This window comes from Nicotiana sylvestris, chromosome 7 (assembly GCF_000393655.2).
Source record: "Nicotiana sylvestris chromosome 7, ASM39365v2, whole genome shotgun sequence".
Lineage (NCBI taxonomy): Eukaryota > Viridiplantae > Streptophyta > Magnoliopsida > Solanales > Solanaceae > Nicotiana > Nicotiana sylvestris.
The window spans coordinates 108,284,908-108,305,430 of record NC_091063.1 but is presented as its reverse complement, the minus strand read 5'-3'; the positions used below and the strand labels follow the sequence as shown (position 1 = coordinate 108,305,430).

At 38.2% G+C, this 20,523-nt stretch overlaps 2 protein-coding genes and 1 long non-coding RNA gene across 3 annotated transcripts; 2 read left to right on the top strand and 1 right to left on the bottom strand.

Annotated features, from left to right (window-relative positions):
* The first annotated feature begins 11,040 nt into the window (after nt 1–11,040).
* LOC138873596 (uncharacterized) lies at nt 11,041–11,607 on the top strand. The gene has a single exon (XM_070152068.1). It carries the CDS (start codon nt 11,041–11,043, stop codon nt 11,605–11,607), a length of 567 nt encoding a protein of 188 aa, XP_070008169.1.
* Nucleotides 11,608–11,642: 35 nt separating this feature from the next.
* LOC138873595 (uncharacterized) lies at nt 11,643–12,371 on the top strand. Its single transcript, XM_070152067.1, has one exon. It carries the CDS (start codon nt 11,643–11,645, stop codon nt 12,369–12,371), a length of 729 nt encoding a protein of 242 aa, XP_070008168.1.
* Nucleotides 12,372–18,904: 6,533 nt separating this feature from the next.
* On the bottom strand, nt 18,905–19,300 carry LOC138872476 (uncharacterized). Its single transcript, XR_011400857.1, has 3 exons — nt 19,266–19,300; nt 19,113–19,170; nt 18,905–19,005 (listed from the first exon to the last, which is right to left on the bottom strand). It is a non-coding gene; the product is annotated as an uncharacterized lncRNA (long non-coding RNA).
* Nucleotides 19,301–20,523: the final 1,223 nt, after the last annotated feature.

The window sequence follows — 20,523 nt, the reverse complement described above, 5'->3', positions numbered from 1 at the left end:
CATGGTTATGATCGAATCCTATGGGGATTGCCTACGTATCATGACGCCGTATAAATCAGACCAAGCGTAGTTCTGGGAACATGTGCGAAATACAATAAAATATTGTTTGGGGTTTTCAAATTTTCATAAAATAAAATAAAACAAAATATCTTGATTACGACACTTCCCCTACAAAGTTAAACATAAAGACTAACAGACTCGATGAGTGGACCCACAACTTCAAAAGAAAAATGAAAATACAGACTCGAAAATGAATTGACAATACAGACTCGAAAATAAACAAAATTCAGACTTGAACAAACAAAGTCAAGAATACATGAGTGCTTCAACTGCTGCTCCAGTTGGCCCTGCTGCGGGCCTTTGCGCCATGTCTTATTGGAGGATAAACAAGTCATCCATGATCTGTCGGACAAAAATCATAACTGAAGCGAAGAACATGGACCTGGTCATATCTTCACACTCATTGCATTTCATCACAATATAGTCCACAACTCTTCTAACCCTTTCCTTGATAACACCCTTCTCCTGTAGCAACCGTCTGATCTGCTAAGATCTGACATCCAAAACTTGTCAGCTGTATGATTTTGCTCTTGAAGCTGCTGCAGATCTTTCTCTAGATGTGCCATCAGGGCATAACAGTGTTCCCTTTCTGCCTTAAAGTCTCTCGCCTGCTTGGCCATTTCATTCTCAAAGCCATTGACCTTTCTCTTTATACGCGTCATTCCTTTGTCGTACTTCTCTTTTAGTTGCCGAACGAAACTGGCCCATCCCTCCGCATTCTTAGCTAAATTAGCTCGGGCATTTGCTAACTCCGCTTCAGTCTTTTGCAAATCATCCTCATAATCACGTAATTTTTGTGTGAGGTTGTAGATGAGCTTTTCATCTTTTCTGCTTTTACCCGGGTTCTCAGCTGCTATTCTCATTTTTTGAACTTAGGCCCGGAGAGCTTCATTCTCTTGGGCCAACATTCTTCTTTCACCTTCAGCTTCTTGTGCCTAGAGATCATTAATAAATTCCATGTTTCTCAGCTTCTCTTTCAAAGTATGAATCACGACCTTATATTTTTTCTACTTTTCTCCCAGGCCAACCTTTCTTAGATTTTATCATCAAAGGCTTGAACATGAGGTCTCTTGGCAGGCCTCTCGGGCTCGGGCTCGGGCTCATGCTAGGGTTCATTATTTACAGAAGACCTTTTCTCAAATCATACGACATAAATTGGATCCACCTCCCCCGTTGCAACAACTGGTACCTGGGTGCCATTTTTTAGATATCGGCAGCCATTCCAATCTTGCTGAACTAAAGCCTCGGGCAATGCAGCTTCTGGATGCAGCTCAATGACCAGGGTGGTTAGGTCTTCGTCTTCGGGCACAATCTGATATCTTCCTAATTGCCTTAAGACCCTTTGCAGTGCATATAGCTGGACACTCGTCACACCCATCAACCTCAGGTAACCCTCGGTAGTCGTCATGTATATGGTTTCTGTCATCGGGAGCCACCCTATAGTCCACTCGACCTGACTTTCTTTGAGAGCCAGGCTTCGAACCCTTTTGGCACGTTGTAGTCTTTCACCCTTTCCTCATAACTCATAATGAAGTTATCCGGGCTTGAAGAATAACTCATGAATTTGGGGTGATGGCGGAGATGCTCGATCAACCACATTTGTAGAAGAATATTGCAACCTTCAAAGATTGAGCCACAACTTTGCATAATGTCAACGCTCAATAAATATCTGCCAGCACTAATGAGACAAGTATATGATCTTCCTTGGTAGTGAGGATTTGTGCAATTCTAACCATGCGAGTATCCACTGTCCCCTCCGCATTGGAAAGACCATGATCCCAAAAAACTCCACAATAAAAGTGAACCGACGATGAATTTGCTAAAGGCCCTTATCTTGTTGCTCAAACCCTTTTCATGCGTCTCGAACCCAGCTGAGTGCCTGAACCTGAAGTACAAGAAGTGGAAAGAACAACACCCTTTGCTTACATGGGCCTTCTTCATCTGTTTACTGATATTCAGGAGGTCAAATAACTTGTGCACCGAAGGAGCCCTTGGAAATATAAGTTGCTGCTTCCTCAAATCCCAGCCAAACTCAATATACCCGGCAATTTCCTCCAAAGTAGGGGTGATCTCAAAGTCCAAGAAATGAAAAACATTGTGGACAAGGTCCCAAAAAGTTACCAAAGCCTTGATTAAATCTTCCCGTGGTTTGATTTCCAAAATGTTTATAAGGGCACCCAACTATTTTTTCACCCACTTCTCACCATCTTCATCTAGATCATTCCACCACATATGCAACTGCAACTGAGCTTGTTTTCTGACCACTTTTGACAGGTTCTGGGAAGTGTTCATTTGTGACGGGTCCTGGACAGTATTCATTTGTACCTGTGGAGGGTTAAGGTTAGGTTTGACTCTGATGGACCCTTTTTGCAAAACAGGTTTTTCAATTTCTACAAGAAAAATCAATGGACCATGAATCCTTCCCCTATATGCTAATTTTAGCAAAAATAATCGTTTTGCAAACATGGCCCTTTCCCAATTCCAAATGAATTTTGAGGCCGGGGAGGACTACTTTATGGAAAAAATGACACTTCACAACTAGACTTGTCCGTTTTTTACGCAAATAGCCCTTCGACAACTGAAGATACTCTAAGGCTATCTCAGCAAGAACGGTTTAAGACATTACCGAAGCTGGATCGGCTTATTTTGACCAAAACCCCAAACTACATTTATTTGACCACTTACTTTTTTCCCTTTTTTTTGAAAAAATAAGGCCGAACCTTATGTAGGTTGCCTACGTATCCCACATCCGATGAGAATCAGACCTGCGTAGTTCGATCAGTTTTGACACATTTGAAAGGGACAGAGTATTGACTCTTTTGAAATGTCTCTCTTTCCTTTCCTCTTTTTTTTTTGAAAAAATTTTGGCAGAGTTTCGGGACATTTCCAAGTACTAGGGATTTTTTCCAGAATCGGGTTTTATTTCCTTTCCTACATCACTCTTGGTTTTTCTTTGGCTTTATTTTTCCTAGTCGGTCAGCATGCAAGGCGAAGCAAATAAATATTCACATAGCACATAGGATGCATCAGGATGGGCTGTTATTTTTGGTACACCTGTCCTAGACGGACCCAACCCCTGTGTTGAGTCCCCTAAGTCAAATGCACATGATGCAAACAAACGTTCCTACTAGGTATCCGGCATGAGACTGTATTTTTCTAGGTTTAAATCCTGGGGTTGTGTTCTAGACTTGGGTTACCCGAGCGGACAACTGAGGCCGAAGAGGGGGCAACATACCGGGAGCATTGAAGTCTACCCAACCTTGTTGCTGGCTCAACCTCATTCTATTTGGTATAATTTCTACAGAAAAAGCGGGCTACGCGAATATGTGCGCCATTTTCAGAAGACTCAGAGAGGTGGTGTAAGAAGATAGATATATACAATTCAAATAATAATAACGCGGTAAACAGATAGCATTTAGCACAAAAGGTTCACAGAATACAGTAATATTAACAATAAATGAAGCCAAATAAAAATCATTTTAATAAGCTCGAATTCTTGAACTCTAAACTGGAGATTCTGGGTTCTTATCCCCCGTAGAGCTGCCAGAGCTGTCACACCTCCTTTTTTACTACCCCCAAGAGGGGTATAAGGGAGTTTTTTCCAATTTAAGTGACAATCGAAACAAGATTATTTATTTAAAAATCAGAGTCGCCACTTGAGATAATTTATGGTGTCCCAAGTCACCAGTTTAAAATCCCGAATCGAGGAAGTTGACTCTTATTTATGGTCTGCGAACACAGAAATCTGGGTAAGGAATTCTGTTAACCCGGGAGAAGGTGTTAGGCATTTCCGAGTTCCGTGGTTTTAGCACGGTCGCTTTGATTATACTTGGCTTAATTAAATTGTTTAACTACTCATTTTAGAACCTATGTGCTTTCACCTCTTTTAATTAAGCAATTATCTTGAAAACAGGTCACGTGTACCTGTACCAATTTATTTGGCGCGTTAAAAATCTTGTCACGTGAACGTGTCCACAATTAATAACGCTTTATTATTATTAAAAAAGTTAGGCCGAAGTTGCACGAACGCATACTCCGGTTTGGTTTTTTAGAAATCGTAATCATGTCATGCGAACGTGTCCACGATCACAATGATATATTAAATGGGCCTAAAGCACCTACGAGCATTTGTCATTTTTATATCTAGTGTTATGGAATTAATACGAGGGCCATGTGTGGTTAAATTGTGGATAGCGTACCTCGGACTATATGAACCTAATTTTAATCTAGCGGCCTATTAAAACCAATTTAGTTATTAAGCAAAATTTGACCGAAGTTGCGCGAACACATACTCCGAATTGATTTTTAGAATTGTAATTATGTCACGCGAACGTGTACACAATCACAATAGTATTTTAAACGAGTCTAAAGGATTTTTCTACGAATATTCATTATTAATATCTAGTAATATTGTTTGTGAGGGCCATATGCATTTTAATTAAATGGCACACCTCAATCTAATTACAAGAGTTACTCTAACCAACATAATCTAAGGCCATTTTGCACAACTATTAATTAAAAGGAAAAAAAGGGTTCGCGTTGGGCTTTCAGGCATTTGGGCCAAGCCTTTTGTAGACCTTCACCAATAGAAGCTGTTTAAATGGGGATCTGGGCTCGAAAGCGAGTCCAAGAAATGATAATGCAAATGTTCCCCCATCTCCAAGTGGCCCTATAACCTAGGCCCGAATTGGCATTGTTCTGAATGAGATAATTCTGATGAGAAGTAAAAACTAAGGGGTGTGGGACTCATGATCGAGTCCAAACGGGGTTGAAAGATTTGACGCCTAAAAAAAACTGGTTGAGCCCATTTGACTATGATCAATATGCAATAATATGATACACAAGCTCTAAATGCTACAACACCTACATTATCATATCACACATTCAAAAGAAAACATGTTTTGAATTTAATTGAATCAGTAGCATAAGGAGAAAGCTAGTCGTCCTGCTTTAAAGCACACACACAATAAAAGAAGGAAACTTCCAAGTGAATCAAAAGGCATAGCAACGTTCAAATCTCAATTTAACCCAAGCTGAATTGTAAGCAATTTATATGAAATTCAAAGCCTCAATTTTGACCTTGCTAATACAGACAGTGGTGGAACTCCTACACAATTTAGAATATCTGGCACTTGTCAAACCAACAACTCATTACTCAAATTATAGTTCTTCAAGAATACAAATGCTCACACCAGACTCTAGAAGGAAATGAGCCAACGAAATTGTAATGTGACCAAACCTGAATCTGAAAATCAACCCTGACTCTGAACAAACTTAGACTAAACCAAACGAAAAGTGTTCAATCTAACTTAGACCCATGCTACAGGAAGTCAAACATTCTACATATCTAACAAATAAAGCTTTAGCTAATTAACACACCAACATGCTAAACTATGATACTGATCCAACTTACAAACGAGATTCAAATCAGTAATATAAATGAGCAAATAAAACACATAAAGGAAACTAAATTATTACAGCAAACTGAATGATCTTAAAGAACAGAAGACTAAAAATTCAACAAAGCAACATTTGTTATTAGATTTCCATGTTGGACTATATATTTGCACTTCACATGTCATTCAAGGTGCAGGAAGGACCTGGAGGTCAAACAAAGCAAAAAGAGTGAAGATTTCAACAATGCAATTGTGTGGCAAGACAACAAAACCAATCAGCAAAATACAGCTCCTTCAGTCCATACTCAATCCCTAAAAATTCAACAAGATGTTCAAGCTTTAAAACCAAAAAAGTTAAAACCAGCTAACCAATAGAACGGTACTTGAAATTCCCTTTTTTTGTGTTTTTCTAATTCTGAAATTCTATCAGTATGGTGTATTTTTCCAGTGTTTTAGGTGCAGAGAATAGTACTTGAGAACTGATCTTTTAGAGTGAGGGAAAGGGTTCTATATATAGGTGCTCACTCTCCATGTGCTGCTAAGAAATTTTTCATCAAATCTGTGCAGCTCACCCTAAATTTTAGGAGAAAAACACCTTTCAAAACTGATTTCTGTACAGGTGTACCTTTTTTTTCCAGATATTTTCAATTTTCAGCCTCTTATCTTAGCAATTTTTGGCAGCTGTCCATTTTAGGAAGTTTCCAATCAGTTACTAAAGATTCTCTCAAGTTAAAAATCCCCAAATTACCCCCTTAAGTTCCTAGTTATTCAATTAACCCCCTGAAAGTCCTAGGCATTTACAAGCCAAGGCAAACAATCTTCTAACAGAATTCATAGGCAAACAGAATCAAATGGTGTCAATTTCTAAAACCTAAATAGGTTTATCATGAAATGAAATCAGAAATAAACCAATACTTGAACCGTTGAGACTGTCATTAGCAAAAAACAACCCATGAATGACCTATTTCAACCTTTGAAGCAATTAAATCAACCATTTAACATGGAATCAAATTAACCCAAGATACTAACATGCTGATTATTAAACACAAAATAAACCCTAATTGAAAAACTGAAAACCTAATGACCTAATAGCAAACTCAAGAATTAATCCTAAACTAATTCCCTATCATTAATGATTAAGCACAGAAGCTAATTAACAAACTTAAAATAAGAAACTAAGTCATGAAACTAAACAAAAACAAAACCCATGAAGAACGAAACCAGAGAAAGAAGAGGAAAAGATCAGAGGGAAACAAATAAAACAAGGCAGAAGAGAATTACCCTTTCTTGCTTCAAACAGAACCTTTCATGAACTTGAACAACCTCTCTAAAGAAAGAAGTGAACCTTTAACTATCATTAATCGACTGTCCTTAACAAGGAACAATCGATTAGTGATGGTTTGGGGTTCACTCGACCACGTACTGACCAAGAAAGAAAAAGGGGGGAAACCTAGGGCTTTTCCGGAACCCCTGACTCAAAATTGACGGACTTGGGGCTGATTTGAGAGGAAACAAAGGCATATTTGGGGAGAGGAAGGGTGAGGGATTGCATGGTGTGAGTTTGGGGTTGTTTGGGCGAGTTAGGTTTTTGGAGATTCTGAGTTTAGATTCAAGATTCGAGATGTTTGAGGGTGATTTGGGTATTTTTTATTCCTTCCTTTTCAAAATCAAGGAAGATTTCACTTTTTATCATTTTTTTCTACCTTCCACCTTTTAAACAACTTCCATATCACAACTTTTCCAACCTTCACCCCCAAACTTAGGCTTTTAGCCTATGTTTACACTTTCAAAATACTTAGGGAGGTAGGGTGCCAAAAGCTAGATCAATAAAGAACAAAGGAATAAAGCTTGTAACAGGGTTGCCAAAGAACAAGGTTAAAGGCTCAAAATGGGTTGACTAGGTAAAATTTTCAAGGGTAGAAAATTTAAGGCACAATGGCGGTCCAAGGAAGGCCTAATATCATTTTTCAAACCAAGTTAGTCTATGATTTCGCCTTGAAGCACATTCCGGGCAAGTTCTAGACTACAAGTAATACAAAAGAACTCACAATAAATCTCACCACACATGGCACATGAACACTTAAGTGAAATACAAATCCAAAATCCAATTGAAACCAATGACGCAAAGAGGTTACCTATAGCATAAGAAGCTATTTAGTGAATCAAAGAGCCAAAATTTGAGCCTAAAAGTCATGAAATCTTTACTTCAATTATTTTTTCTTTTTCAACAACCAAAAAATTCATATGCCGAGGTTTAAATAATGTTGGTACCAAGCAAGCCACACTTGGTCAATAGGCACAAACCCCAACTCAAACTATTTATTCTTCCTAAATTAACATAAGCTATATCTAAACTACAAGACTAATTCCCTAAAGAAAGTTGCCTAGCTATCCATCATCGAAAAAAGTCAACAAAAATTTACTAACAATTACCCGGTTCAAGAAAAAAATTGGCATCCTTGGAAAAAGAACCGTGGTATAAAAAAAACTCAAGGATATCGCCACTAACGTAAAACATACTATATAAAATAAAAATAAAATTAAGAAGCTAATAACTAAAATTAAGAGACCAAAAAAGTGTTAAACCCTTTAGTTAAACTAATTAATAAAAAAAAACTAAACCCCAGGAAGAAGACCATGAATAGTGATTCCGTCACTATTCATCGGTCATAATTTCGGATTCCGGCAAGTTAAGATCACAATCTTAGTACCAAAAGAACACCTTTCTCGTTGAGATTAATCCCCATTTGATTTATTCCTAAACACTTTAACCAATCACATAAGATCTTTAATTTTATCTTGCGAGTTACTGTAGCATCGCGATTGCAAGCCTTCATGTTTCTGCTTTTGACGTGAAGTTGAAGTTTTGAAGATCAACTTGGAAGCTTTGTTTTTAACTGGAATTATTAGGTTTGAGGTTAAAATCATTAACAGTTTTTAAATCACTTCTCAAAATCAACAACAGGTATTACAAAATTTTTTGGAGCTACTGTAGCATCGAATTAGTATAATCTGCAGCTTTTATCGTCAAAGACAGTTATACATTGTAACTGGTGCAAGAGAAATACTTTGTACTAAACTGGTGGATCAATGCTACTTCAAGATCTTTGAAGAAACACGATTTTCCTGGGAAGCCCACTGCTATTTGACGTAGTGCTGCCATGGCCACAATGGCCAGTGGCCAGCTACCTTTAATCGATGGGCCACAGCCCCAACCAGCCCCCAACATCACACAGCCATGTACGATGTCTGCTAATGTTCCAAAACCAATGGACTACGCAAAGGCAGTCAAACCCATGACCAGTACTTCAACTATGCAAGAAAGAGTACAGGTGGATCCAATAGCTCCTAGACAAGCTCAATACTTTTAAGGACAACCAATAGTCTGTTTTACGGAATCAGAAGTAGAACGTATGAACTATATTGAGGGATTGCAACAGGCAGTGGTGTGCAAATTTTCATACGGATGGCCAGATATCAATGAAATACGTCGAATCGTCCCATTACAATGTGGTATCAAAGCTGAATGCAACATAGGATATCTACGTGATAGACACATTTTGATACGATTTACACTATGGCAAGATTATGTAGATTTCTCGTCAAAAGGTGTGTACTATGTTAAGTATAAGCATGGGGATGAATATCAATTGAGAACACTGATTTATGATGCAAAATTCAAAGTTGGAGAAGAGACACCTAAGGTTGTGGCCTGGATATCATTCCCTAATCTGTTGCCAACATACTTTGTCAGGGAATGCCTATTCTCTTTAGCTTCAGCTGTAGGTAAACCCCTTCAATTGGATTTGGCCACTGTAAAGAAAACAAGACCTAGTTGTGCTCGTGTAAAAGTGCTAGTGGACCTGCTAGCTGATCTCCCAAAGAAAGTTCGAATGGACATTCTCAATGAGACAAATGGAGAGGTAGGAACTGAATGGGTAACCATTAACTATGACTACCTACCTAAGTATTGCAAAGAATGCAAATTACAAGGACATGATAGGATGGAATGTTGGAGAATTAATCTTGAGCTAAGGGAAACCAAAACTTCCCAGCAGCAAGAAAATGTTGAAAATGTGCAACAAGAAAACAAAAAACATGCAAAACATGATGCTCCTTTGATAGTCCTTACTAGTGGCAAGGTAGTTGGTAATATAGGCCCTCAATGGAAGGAAGTCCGCGACAATATGGGACTAAACAAAGGCAAACAAATTGAAGGTAATACTGCACAAGGGAAATAAATGGTTCGTGTTAACAATGCTGCTGTAGAAAAACAAATACAATCAACCAACAAATTTGCAGTGTTAGAAATTGAAAATGATGAGTTAAATGAAGATAACCAACTGGCAGTTGTGGAGGAAGTTCAAAAAACAACAGGCCACAGTGATATATATCACAATAATTCCACAATAATTGTGGCGATTGATTCAGAGGAGCAGGAAGTTCATGTATCGACCAAGCAGCTAGTACAAAAGATAACTTCTCCTATTTCAGCTAGGAGACAATCATCAAATACTGAAGCTAATAAACTGAACCACAAAGCTCTAGCATTTATTCCTATTGCAAATGGGAATCCAACAATAAATATCAATGCGGACAATGAGAAATCAACAGCAGCTTAGGTGCAAACAACTTTTGCTAACAATGTTGTAGGTACCAACACCTCATGTAAAGACATACCATCTCAAGACACTAGGATAAATGAGACAATGGCCAAAAATTCAGTCAAGGTAAATACTGTGCATGCAGTGACAAGCAAGAAGAGCAGACAAGCAATGACAATGAGCAGGTGGAAGACACAGATTTTGAAATGTTTAAAAGCAGTAAAACAATTAATTGGAAAGGAAGCAAGTTGTGGTTAAATCAGACTGAAGAAGATCCAAGAGAGGTTCAAATTCTAGATGGAATGGCAAGTGATGATGAGACAGGAGGGGATGCAAATAATGAAGATGATCCAAGTGTAAATGAGAAAAGCAAAGGAGAGCAAACTTCTAAAAAACAGAATGCAGCTGCTGAAGACCTAAACCTAAAAAATGCAGAGTTGTGCAATTTAGATGATCCAGGAGGAACACTTGGTGATATTGAGCAGAACAAAGCAGGACAAGAAGGTCCAAGCTGTAGTAATGCAATGCCAATTGTTAGTGCAAATGCTATAAACCAAAAACCAGATCCACAAGCTGCAGAGCAGGGTACTGTTACATTAAAATTTGCACATCAATAGAATGTCAGCAGTTCTGGTAACAAACAGATAAATATCCTACAGGAAAAATCTGGTCTAATGGTTACAGCTAACACTAAGGAAATTGAAGGCCAAAGTAATAAGGCAAACAGGGACCTGGATGAGGAGTCAACAACCCAAAACTTTCTCAATGTTGCCAAGCAAGGAGATTTATCACCTAGGCACATTGAGCAGGTTAAATCTGCAACAAAGAGAAAAAACAAACAAGTTAAAGAACCATCTATCCCAACAGGAGGGGTACAAACAAGGAAAACACTGTCCAAACCCAAAAACCTTTAATGGATGCCATTATATGGAATGTGAGGTCAGTAAATACAATGCAAGCATTTTGAAAGGCTGATTACAATGCACAGAAAACATCACTTTGAGTTCATAGGAATCCTTGAGCCTATGCAACAGTCTCACAAAATGGAGAGGTATAGAGCAAGAATTGGTTTGGCACAGGCTGTGGTGAATGTGTCAAACAAGATTTGGGCTTTTATTGATGAAATTTTTGAGGTTACTATTCTATATAACATGACTCAACAGCTGACTTTGAGATTGATGCACACTGAAATACATGTTGAGCTCATCCTTACACTAGTTTATGCCAAATGTGATCGCATTGAAAGAATTGAACTATGGGATACTTTGTATGCAATGGCATCAGATATGACAGTACCATGGCTAGTTGGAGGCGACTTTAATGTGATATGGGACGAGGAAGAGAAGTATGGAGGTTTGCCAGTTTCTCTCCTTGAAGTAGATGACTTTAGACACTGCATCAATACCTACAACTTGACATATTTGGGATTTAAAGGAAGCATATTTACATGGTGGAATGGAAGATCAGAGGAGGACTGTATTTTTAAAGATTGGACAGATGTTTTGGTAATAATGAATTGCAACAGACCTTTCCTGGATTGGAGGTAACTCACCTGTCCAAAATTAGGTTTGATCATTGCCCGATGCTGCTGAAATGTGATATAGAAACTCCTCCAATTAAGAAGTCATTCAGATTTCTAAACTTCTGGACAAAGAATGAAACCTTCAAAGAGGTAGTGAAGGAGAATTGGAATACTGATTTTAGTGCTAACCCTTTCTGCATTTTTAACTACAAGTTAAAGAAGCTTAAGCAAGAACTATCTACCTGGAGCAGAGCTACATATGGGGATATATTCCAAAAGATTGCAAGCCTTGAGGAGGTGGTCTTGGTTCATGAAAGACAATTTGAAGTCAATCCTACACAGATGAACAGACAAAGATTACGACAGGTCCAAGCTGAAATGATTAAATATCTTGCATTAGAAGAAGAATTCTGGAGGCAAAAAGCTGGCATGTTATGGTTCAAAGATGGCGATAGAAACACTAAATTCTTCCATGCTCAGTTTAATGGGAGAAAGAAGAGACTAAAATTATCAAGGATCCAGAATAACCTTGGTAACTGGATTGAAGAAGATCACTTAATAGCAGAAGAAGCAGTAAAGTTCTACAAGGATCAATTTACTGAGAGTACAGTGCCTAATGCTTTTGATATTCTAAACCATGTACCTTCAATGGTAGATAGCGATCAACATGAGAGATTGATGGCTTTGCCTTCCAATGAAGAAGTGAAGAGAGCAGTTATGGGGTTGAATGGGGACTCAGCAGGCGGACCAGATGGTTTCACTGGAGCCTTTTACCAAACATGCTGGTAAATCATTGAAGAAGATATAGTCGGTATGGTCAGGGCTTTCTTTTGCGGTCAGCAGCTGCCAAAGAGTGTGACACACACAAACCTGGTTTTATTACCAAAGAAAAAAAAAAGTGATTACCTTTGCAGACATGAGACCAATCAGTCTTAGCAACTTTGTTAATAAGATTTTCTCGAGGGTTATTCATGAAAGGTTGGTTGAATTTTTACCGAGCATAATCTCGGAGGAACAGGCAGGTTTTGTGAAGGGCAGAAGCATAGTTGAGAATGTGCTGTTAACTCAAGAAATCATTACGGATATCAGGTTGAGAACAAAAGTAGGTCCAAATGTTGTGATTAAACTTGACATGACAAAAGCTTACGATAGGTTATCATGGCTATTCATAACCAAAATGCTAAGGAAGATGGGATTTCTTGAAGATTTTATTGGCTTGATATTTGATTTGATTGGGAATAATTGGTAATCAATTCTTATAAATGGACAGCCAAATGGTTTCTTCAAATCATCGAGGGAAGTTAAGCAGGGTGACCCTTTGTCACCAACCCTATTCATCCTAGCAGCAGAAGCACTGTCACGAGGTTTAAATTCACTACACACTAACCTGTATTTCTACGGATTCGGAATGCCAAAATGGAGCCCAAAAATAAATCATCTATCATACACTGATGATACAATCATTTTTTGCTCATCTGATAAAACTTCACTGAGACTTGTGATGGAGGTTCTACAAGCTTATGAATCATCGTCTGGTCAACTGGTGAACAAAGCAAAATCAGCCATATACCTGCATCATTTAACGGATAATGAGGTGATTAACAAGGTTGAAAGGATTACAGGTATAGGAAGACAATGTTTCCCGATGACCTATCTTGGCTGTCCTATTTTTTATGCAAGAAGAAGGGGAGACTATTACCAGGGATTAATCACTAAGGTTATGGACAAACTGCAGTCATGGAAAGGCAAACTCCTATCTGTAGGAGGTAGAGCTGTATTGATCACAAATGTCCTGCAGAGTATCCCAATTCATAGGTTGTCAGCAGTTAATCCACCAATTTATGTGATCAATAAATTACATAGCATTTTTGCAAAATTCTTCAGGAGCAGCAATGTGGGAGCAACTCTAGACATTGGTCATCGTGGACTAACCTTTGTATGCCTTATGAGGAGGGAGGCATAGGCTTCAGGTCCCTACATGATGTATCTAAGGCACTATTCTGTAAATTGTGGTGGAATTTCAGGACAAAGCCCAGTTTATGGAGTGCATTTATTAGTCAAAAGTACTGCAAGAAACTAAATCCAGTAATTGTACCTTGGAAGCGTGGATCCCACGTGTGGAGAAAAATGCTAGAATGTAGGGACTTGATTGAGCATCAAATCTACTGGAAACCGCGAATGGGATCTGCTCAATTCTAATTCGGTAATTGGACTGAGCTGGGAGCCTTATATTTCCAAGTGCCTGCAGAGTTTGGTATCGATGATGATATTCACAATGTCAATGATCTGGTTGAAAATGGTATGTGAAACTTGGAAAAAATATTTCAGACTCTACCTGAAGATTTGGCAAACCACATTGTGCAGAATATTAGACCACCAAACGAATGTGCAAAGTTAGATACACCATTCTGGATGCTTGAAACAAGAGGTCATTTTTCAGTGAAGTCTGCTTGGGACTACCTGAGGAGAAGAGACAACCCAAGATTAGCTTACAGGATGATATGGATCAAAGGTTTACCTTTCAAGATATCTTTCTTTCTGTGGAAAGTGTGGAAAGCCAAGCTGCCACTTGATGATTTCTTGAGTAAAATAGGATACTCCATGCCATCTAAATATTGGTGTTGTGCTGATCCTAAGGAGGAATCATTAGTACATGTGTTCTTCACTTCCAATGCAGCTAGGAGTGTTTGGAATTACTTCCTGAGGAGAGCAGGAATTGCATTAGAAGGGTTATCATTACAACAAGCAATTACAAAGTGTTGGACAGCACCAATTGTTCCCAGATTGAAGCCAGTCTTACAAGCTTTACCTGCATGCATTGTATGGGAACTTTGGAAGAGAAGAAATAGTTTGAAATATGGAGAAGCAGTGTCAGTGAGCAGAGTTATTTACCAGGTGTCATCTACTCTGCAAGCTCTAGTCCAACTAAAAAAGCCTAGACTACATGTGCCTCACAAGTGGCTGGACTTACTGACAATGATGGAGCAATACACACCTCGATTGAAATTTGATAAAGTGGTATGGGAATTTCCTTCAAGAGGGTGGATCAAAGTGAATATTGATGGAGCATGTAGAGGGAATCCGGGAAAGAGTGCAATTGGTTTTTGCATAAGGGATGAGGTAGGAGATTTGATATACGCAGAAGGAAGGGAGATTTCTAAAGGAACCAACAATGAATCAGAAGCAGTAGCTATTGTGGAGGCATTGAAGATGTGCAAAAATCTTAATTATTTCCAGATATGGTTGCAGACAGATTCCTTGCTATTAAAGAACATTATAGAGGAATCATGGAAGCCTCCTTGGTGTATTACGGAACATGTAGAGGAGATTTTAAGATTGAAGGAAAAAAGTATCTTCAAGGTCACACACATATTCAGAGAAGGGAATACACTAGCAGACCACCTTGCTAATTATGCTCTAGATGAAGGAAATATTGAATGTCATGGTTTCTGGGATATGGACTCAAAAGGAAGGAGGATTATTAATGAAGATAAGATGCAATGTCCCTACATAAGAGTGAAGGTTGCAAGGAATTAGGAGGAAAAGAGGATCCATTTCTCTATCAGACTCGATTCAGTTTTAAGGAGAGTTTGGTAAGCAAATTTTCAGCTAACAAGGTTTGCTTTTTTGCAGGTATTTCATTGATGCTTATCACCTATCTTATAGTAGAATCTCTAGTGGTGGTATTAATGCCTTGCATTCAATCCACTGGGACGACACTAAGGGTAGACATTGGCATTTTCACTAAGTTCATTTCAAGGCAGGCATTTAAATCAAAGGGATTTGCGGAAATTTTGGATGAATTTGGACAACCAGTTCATGAGGCATTTCAACCAAAGCAACAGGAAGTGAAAAAAGAAGAAGTCAGGACGTGGAGAAATAAGGGATCAATCACAATCGCGCCCATGAAGAACAACAGAAGAAAGATTGTGAAAAATCTCAACTGGGACCAACGGTATCTGAGCCTAAAATATCGCATAACTAGAGTACTTACAACGTGGTGGAGGGCATGTGAAAGGAATGACAAGTTGAGCATGGGAAATCGACATGCTCTTATTTTTTATTCACGCATGTCTCTTTCAAAAAGCAAGATGGGGAATTACTCATAAATAAAAGGAAAAGCTTGCTGAAATATTATTCTTTGGTGCACATGCTGCTTGTCCGTCTAAGCATTTGAAAAAGATAGCTTTGGAAGAATACAAATACAAAAGACAAAGATATAATGTTGTGACAGTTTATTTTTTAAATGAACAAAGGATAGAGATCGACAACAGGCCATGTGCATGGGATTCCACATTGAAATGTTCAAGCATCCACACACAGCTTTATATTATTTTAAAGCACATTTGCTCTTTGAGACATCTTGCACGCCTGCTGCTTGTTACAGGTTCTGTTTTCCGTATTGGAAAGCTAAGCTGGAGCACACTGGTTTGCAGCCCACGAGTTGCAGCATGGGGACATCTTGCACGCCTGCTGCTTGTTACAGTTTCTGTTTTGTGTATTGGAACGCTAAGCTGGAGCACGCTGGTTTGCAGCTCACGAGGAGCAGCATGGGTACAAACTATGAAAAGAAAACCGTGCGTTTTGGACTGCTCAAATTGGAAGCTTTCACAACATCCCATTTGTTTAATTGAAGCGTGCTCGCTTGGACAAAGTGGAGATCACATGTTTTTTTGGTCCTCTCCAACTTTTCGGAAAAAAGAAAAGACCAGATGCTCAACCACGCTTTGGAGGAATTCTACTATTTTAAATACGCTGGATCATTGGGAAATGGTGCACGAATGCTTCCATGGCAATTTGAAATTGTAACCGTGAGTCTTCGACTGCACAATTTGGAAGCATTCACAGCATCCCATTTGTTTAATTGAAGCATGCTCTCTTGGTCAAAGTGGAGATCTTCTACACAGATTTTGAACTTCATATGCATGGATCGCAAGAGAAGGGGCTACAAATGCAAAGCTGGGAATAGGCTATGTACGTAAACATATGATGCATTGGAATTGGGTTAAAGAGACATAAATTTGACATGCACTTAACTGGACAATTACTGGTTCATCATTGGGCTTCAGTGGCATGGAACGACTTAAGTGGGCTAGAGTGGTTTTCTACAAAGTTTAATAACTTTAACGTGATATCAAAATGGAGCTACTTTACAAGTACAAGGCTTTTTGGCATCATCTTTTTTAATTATAGCATGCATTTTGTGATACCAAGGTTGAGTTTGTTTGCTTAATCTTGGTAATAGGTTTAATATACACCTGACAATGTAATTTGTTTATCATTTTATTTTATTAATAAAATTAGCCCTAGGCGCTTGCCTAGCGGATTGCCAAAAAAAAAAGCTAATAAACATCAAGTAACTAAAATATAATATATATAAAATAAAAACTCAAGAAGTTAGTAAACATACTAATATAGAACATCACATGAAAGTACCATAACAATTAATAAACTAAAACATTGACCAATCTACGCAAGTTATCGCACAAAAAGAAGAAAAAAGATTGTTCATGCTCCGCATACATCCATCATATCTAAATGAGTCACCCCCAACCTAAAGTGTTGCATTGTCCTCAATGCAACTAATGAAAACAAGATAAAATAAAGGAGGTGCTCCCTGAAACCGCATCAGTCGGAGCTGGAGGTGGTGGGAAATTTGAGCTCTAAGTCCGTATCATCATCATCCTCCAATTTATGTGAACCACAAAATGTACTCAGCTTGTGTATCATCTTGGACAGAAGTTTGCTTTTCTTCTTCTCATGCTCCTTGAACTTTCTCTACCTCTTCTCAATCTTTCCTTACCGGCGACTCATGTTCTCCAACCTGGTGTTAATGGCCTCCATCTTTCCCGTGATTGCTTTTTGCCCTTTGACAACATCCTCCATGGATAGTGGGGCAGCAGCCCTAGTAGATGTGCTATCCCCAGGTGGGCCAGTAGGAAGGTCAGCTATAAACTGCCTAATATACGCATCTACTCCATGTATCTGATTGGATAAGTGGCGCATAGCGTGAGGACCGGACTGGAGTAGTCCCATGGGGTCAAAGGACCATGATGCAGGTGCAAAGGATCCGGCGGGAACAGTAGTGGCCTTAGAGAACTGCCCAAATGAAGAGGAAGTAACATCAATTCTTCTCTTTTTCCGCTTGTCACTGGGTCCCCTTTTCAGCAAAGGATGTATCATTTGCTTTCTTGGACCTTTCTCAATATTCTTTGGGCGTTTTGTCACCCCAGCATCATAGCAAAGTCTAGTGATCAAGGATGGGAAGAAAAGGCTCTTGGACCTCCCATGAGTGGCTTCCTCAATTTCTCGGACAATGTGCTCCCCCACGTTCACAGGTAGTCCATCCATGATAGCACCAATTATCAGTGCCCTGTCTGGTAGGGGTGGGCATCGGTCGGTTCGGTTCGGTTTTGAATATTATCGGTTTTGCCTATCGGTTATCGGTTTACAAATATCATAACCCGATAACCAAACCGATAAGATATTGGTTATCGGTTATCGGTTAATCGGTTATTGATCATTATCGGTTCGGTTATCGGTTTACCCGATAAGGTAAAACTAAAACTAAGAGTGTTGATTGTTGAATACTGAATATTACCTAAAATTAAGAGTGCTGAACGCTAATATTTGTACAAAGTAATATTTGTACAAAGTTTACTGGAAGCTGCTATATATGACACTTCAAAGTAAGGACCAAGGAGCGGGTGTGGATTTCAATCCAACAAAAGAAATTCTCAATATACCATTTTCAGTATAAAACTAAAAGCTAAACTACAGCTGAGTAACAAGAATCAAACATTTGAAGACTGTCAATGAGATTTAAACTTCTATTCAGTATCAAGAATCAAGAATAGGTAAGAGATTCTGTGGGAGTGTGGGGACTACCATTCTGCCATCAAGCTCATAGCAAAAATTGTTGAACGTGAAATCATTGTAAGAGATTCTAGCCGCTTTCATCACTTTAGGGATGTCTTCTGTTCTTCTTCAGATTACTGAATAATTTCAGCACACACTGAATAATTTCAGCACACAAAGCTGTACATTTTTTGCCTCAAACTAAACATACCCAGTACGGTAGTACCTCAATTGCCTGTGCATACAAAATGCAAACAGCTCAAATTCCAATCTAACAAAAATAGGAGATAAAAAGATCCCAACTTTCACAACCCAAAAACAGATGTATACACAGTAATGTCCAAACTCCAAAGTAATAGTTCAAACACATTAATAACAATGCAAAGTAGTATCAACCTTAGGATTAACAAGTCCAAAGTCCAAAGTCCAAACATAATACATAAAACAAGATCACAATAACTACATCTTACTTTCCACCATCCATCATCACCTTCTTCAATCCTTTCATAGTGACTCCAAACATGTGAGATAGCTTTGAGACCACAAAGTCGAGGCATGGTTACACCTATTAAACATAACAAGAAAATATATTAAGCAAGTAATATTTGTAATCATACTATGTGTTATATAAGTTGAATAATTAACTTACCAAAGTTTTAACTTACAAGTTACAACTATCTAAGATTCTACATATCATCATCGCAGGGTTCGTTTCCAAGATTGGCAAAATCTATGATAATATATATTAACAAGTCAAACAACAAAAATATTAAATAAACTATTTATAAAAATAATATACAATCAAACAAATTAAAATATTTCTACCTTGTTCTAGTTGCTCGAGAACATCTAAATCTTCCTCCACACTTACAGGTAATGGCTCACTTCGAAGCCAATCTTGAAGGCACAGGAGAACTTCCACCAATTTAGGAGTCAATGAACTCCTAAATGAATCAAGAATACGCCCTCCAGTGCTAAATGCACATTCAGATGCAACACTTAAAATAGGAATAGATAATACATCCCGAGCCATCTCAGCAAGAATGGGGAATCTAGGTGAATTTACTTTCCACCAAAGCAATATATTACCGTCTGCTATTTTATTTTCAACTTCTTCTGTTAGATATTTTTCCAATTCTGATTTAGAATCTGAACCTCCAATCCCAGATTTATGTCTTTTTAATTCTTCAAAGAAAGAACCAAAAGATCCATTTGAAGTTTCCATTGTGTCCAATGAAGAGTTAGATAAACATGAAGAGGGACGACAAACTTTATCTTTTGAATAAGACTTTACATACTCATCAAATAATGAAGTCATGTATGTATGTACTCCCTTCGCAATAATTGGCCCTTTCTCTTCGAACATCTTCGCAAGTGCAAAACTAACAGAATCAAACTTGTACCGAGGATCCAAAACACATGAAATGAAAATCATTTTGTTCATTTTTTCTGGATCACCCCAATACTTATCAAATTTCTCCTTCATCTTCTTTGCCATTAAACCCAACAAAACATCTTCATTTAATATCAATTGTTTCAAGTAAACAGCAACTTCACAAATTTCAAGAAAATGATGATTTGATGTAACATAAAGTGAGCCAGATACCTTTACAGTAAGCTTATAAAAGATTTCAAGAAATTTTGTCAATTTCTTTATATCCTCCCAATCACTACTCAAAAGTGTACCTGCAGGACTTCCATTTACAATATCAACAAACTCAAGATGATGTGACAAGCCAATATCATGATCAACATATTCTAAAATTGCACTCTCATATTCAATAGCCCTGTTCAACATTAAGTATGTAGAATTCCACCTTGTAGGAACATCCAAACATAAAGATTTCCTAACTAGATTTCCTTCATCACAACATTCCTGAAACTTTTTCCACCTAGCAGGAGACTGCCTGATATATCTCACTGCTTGCCTAATACGTTCAATAGACACAATTGATTCTTTTATACCATCCTGAACAACAAGATTCATAATATGAGCCATACACCTCACGTGAAGGTGCTTACCATTCATAGAATTGGTCCCCCATTTAGTTAACTTCTTAGAAAGCTCCTTCACCGTCACATC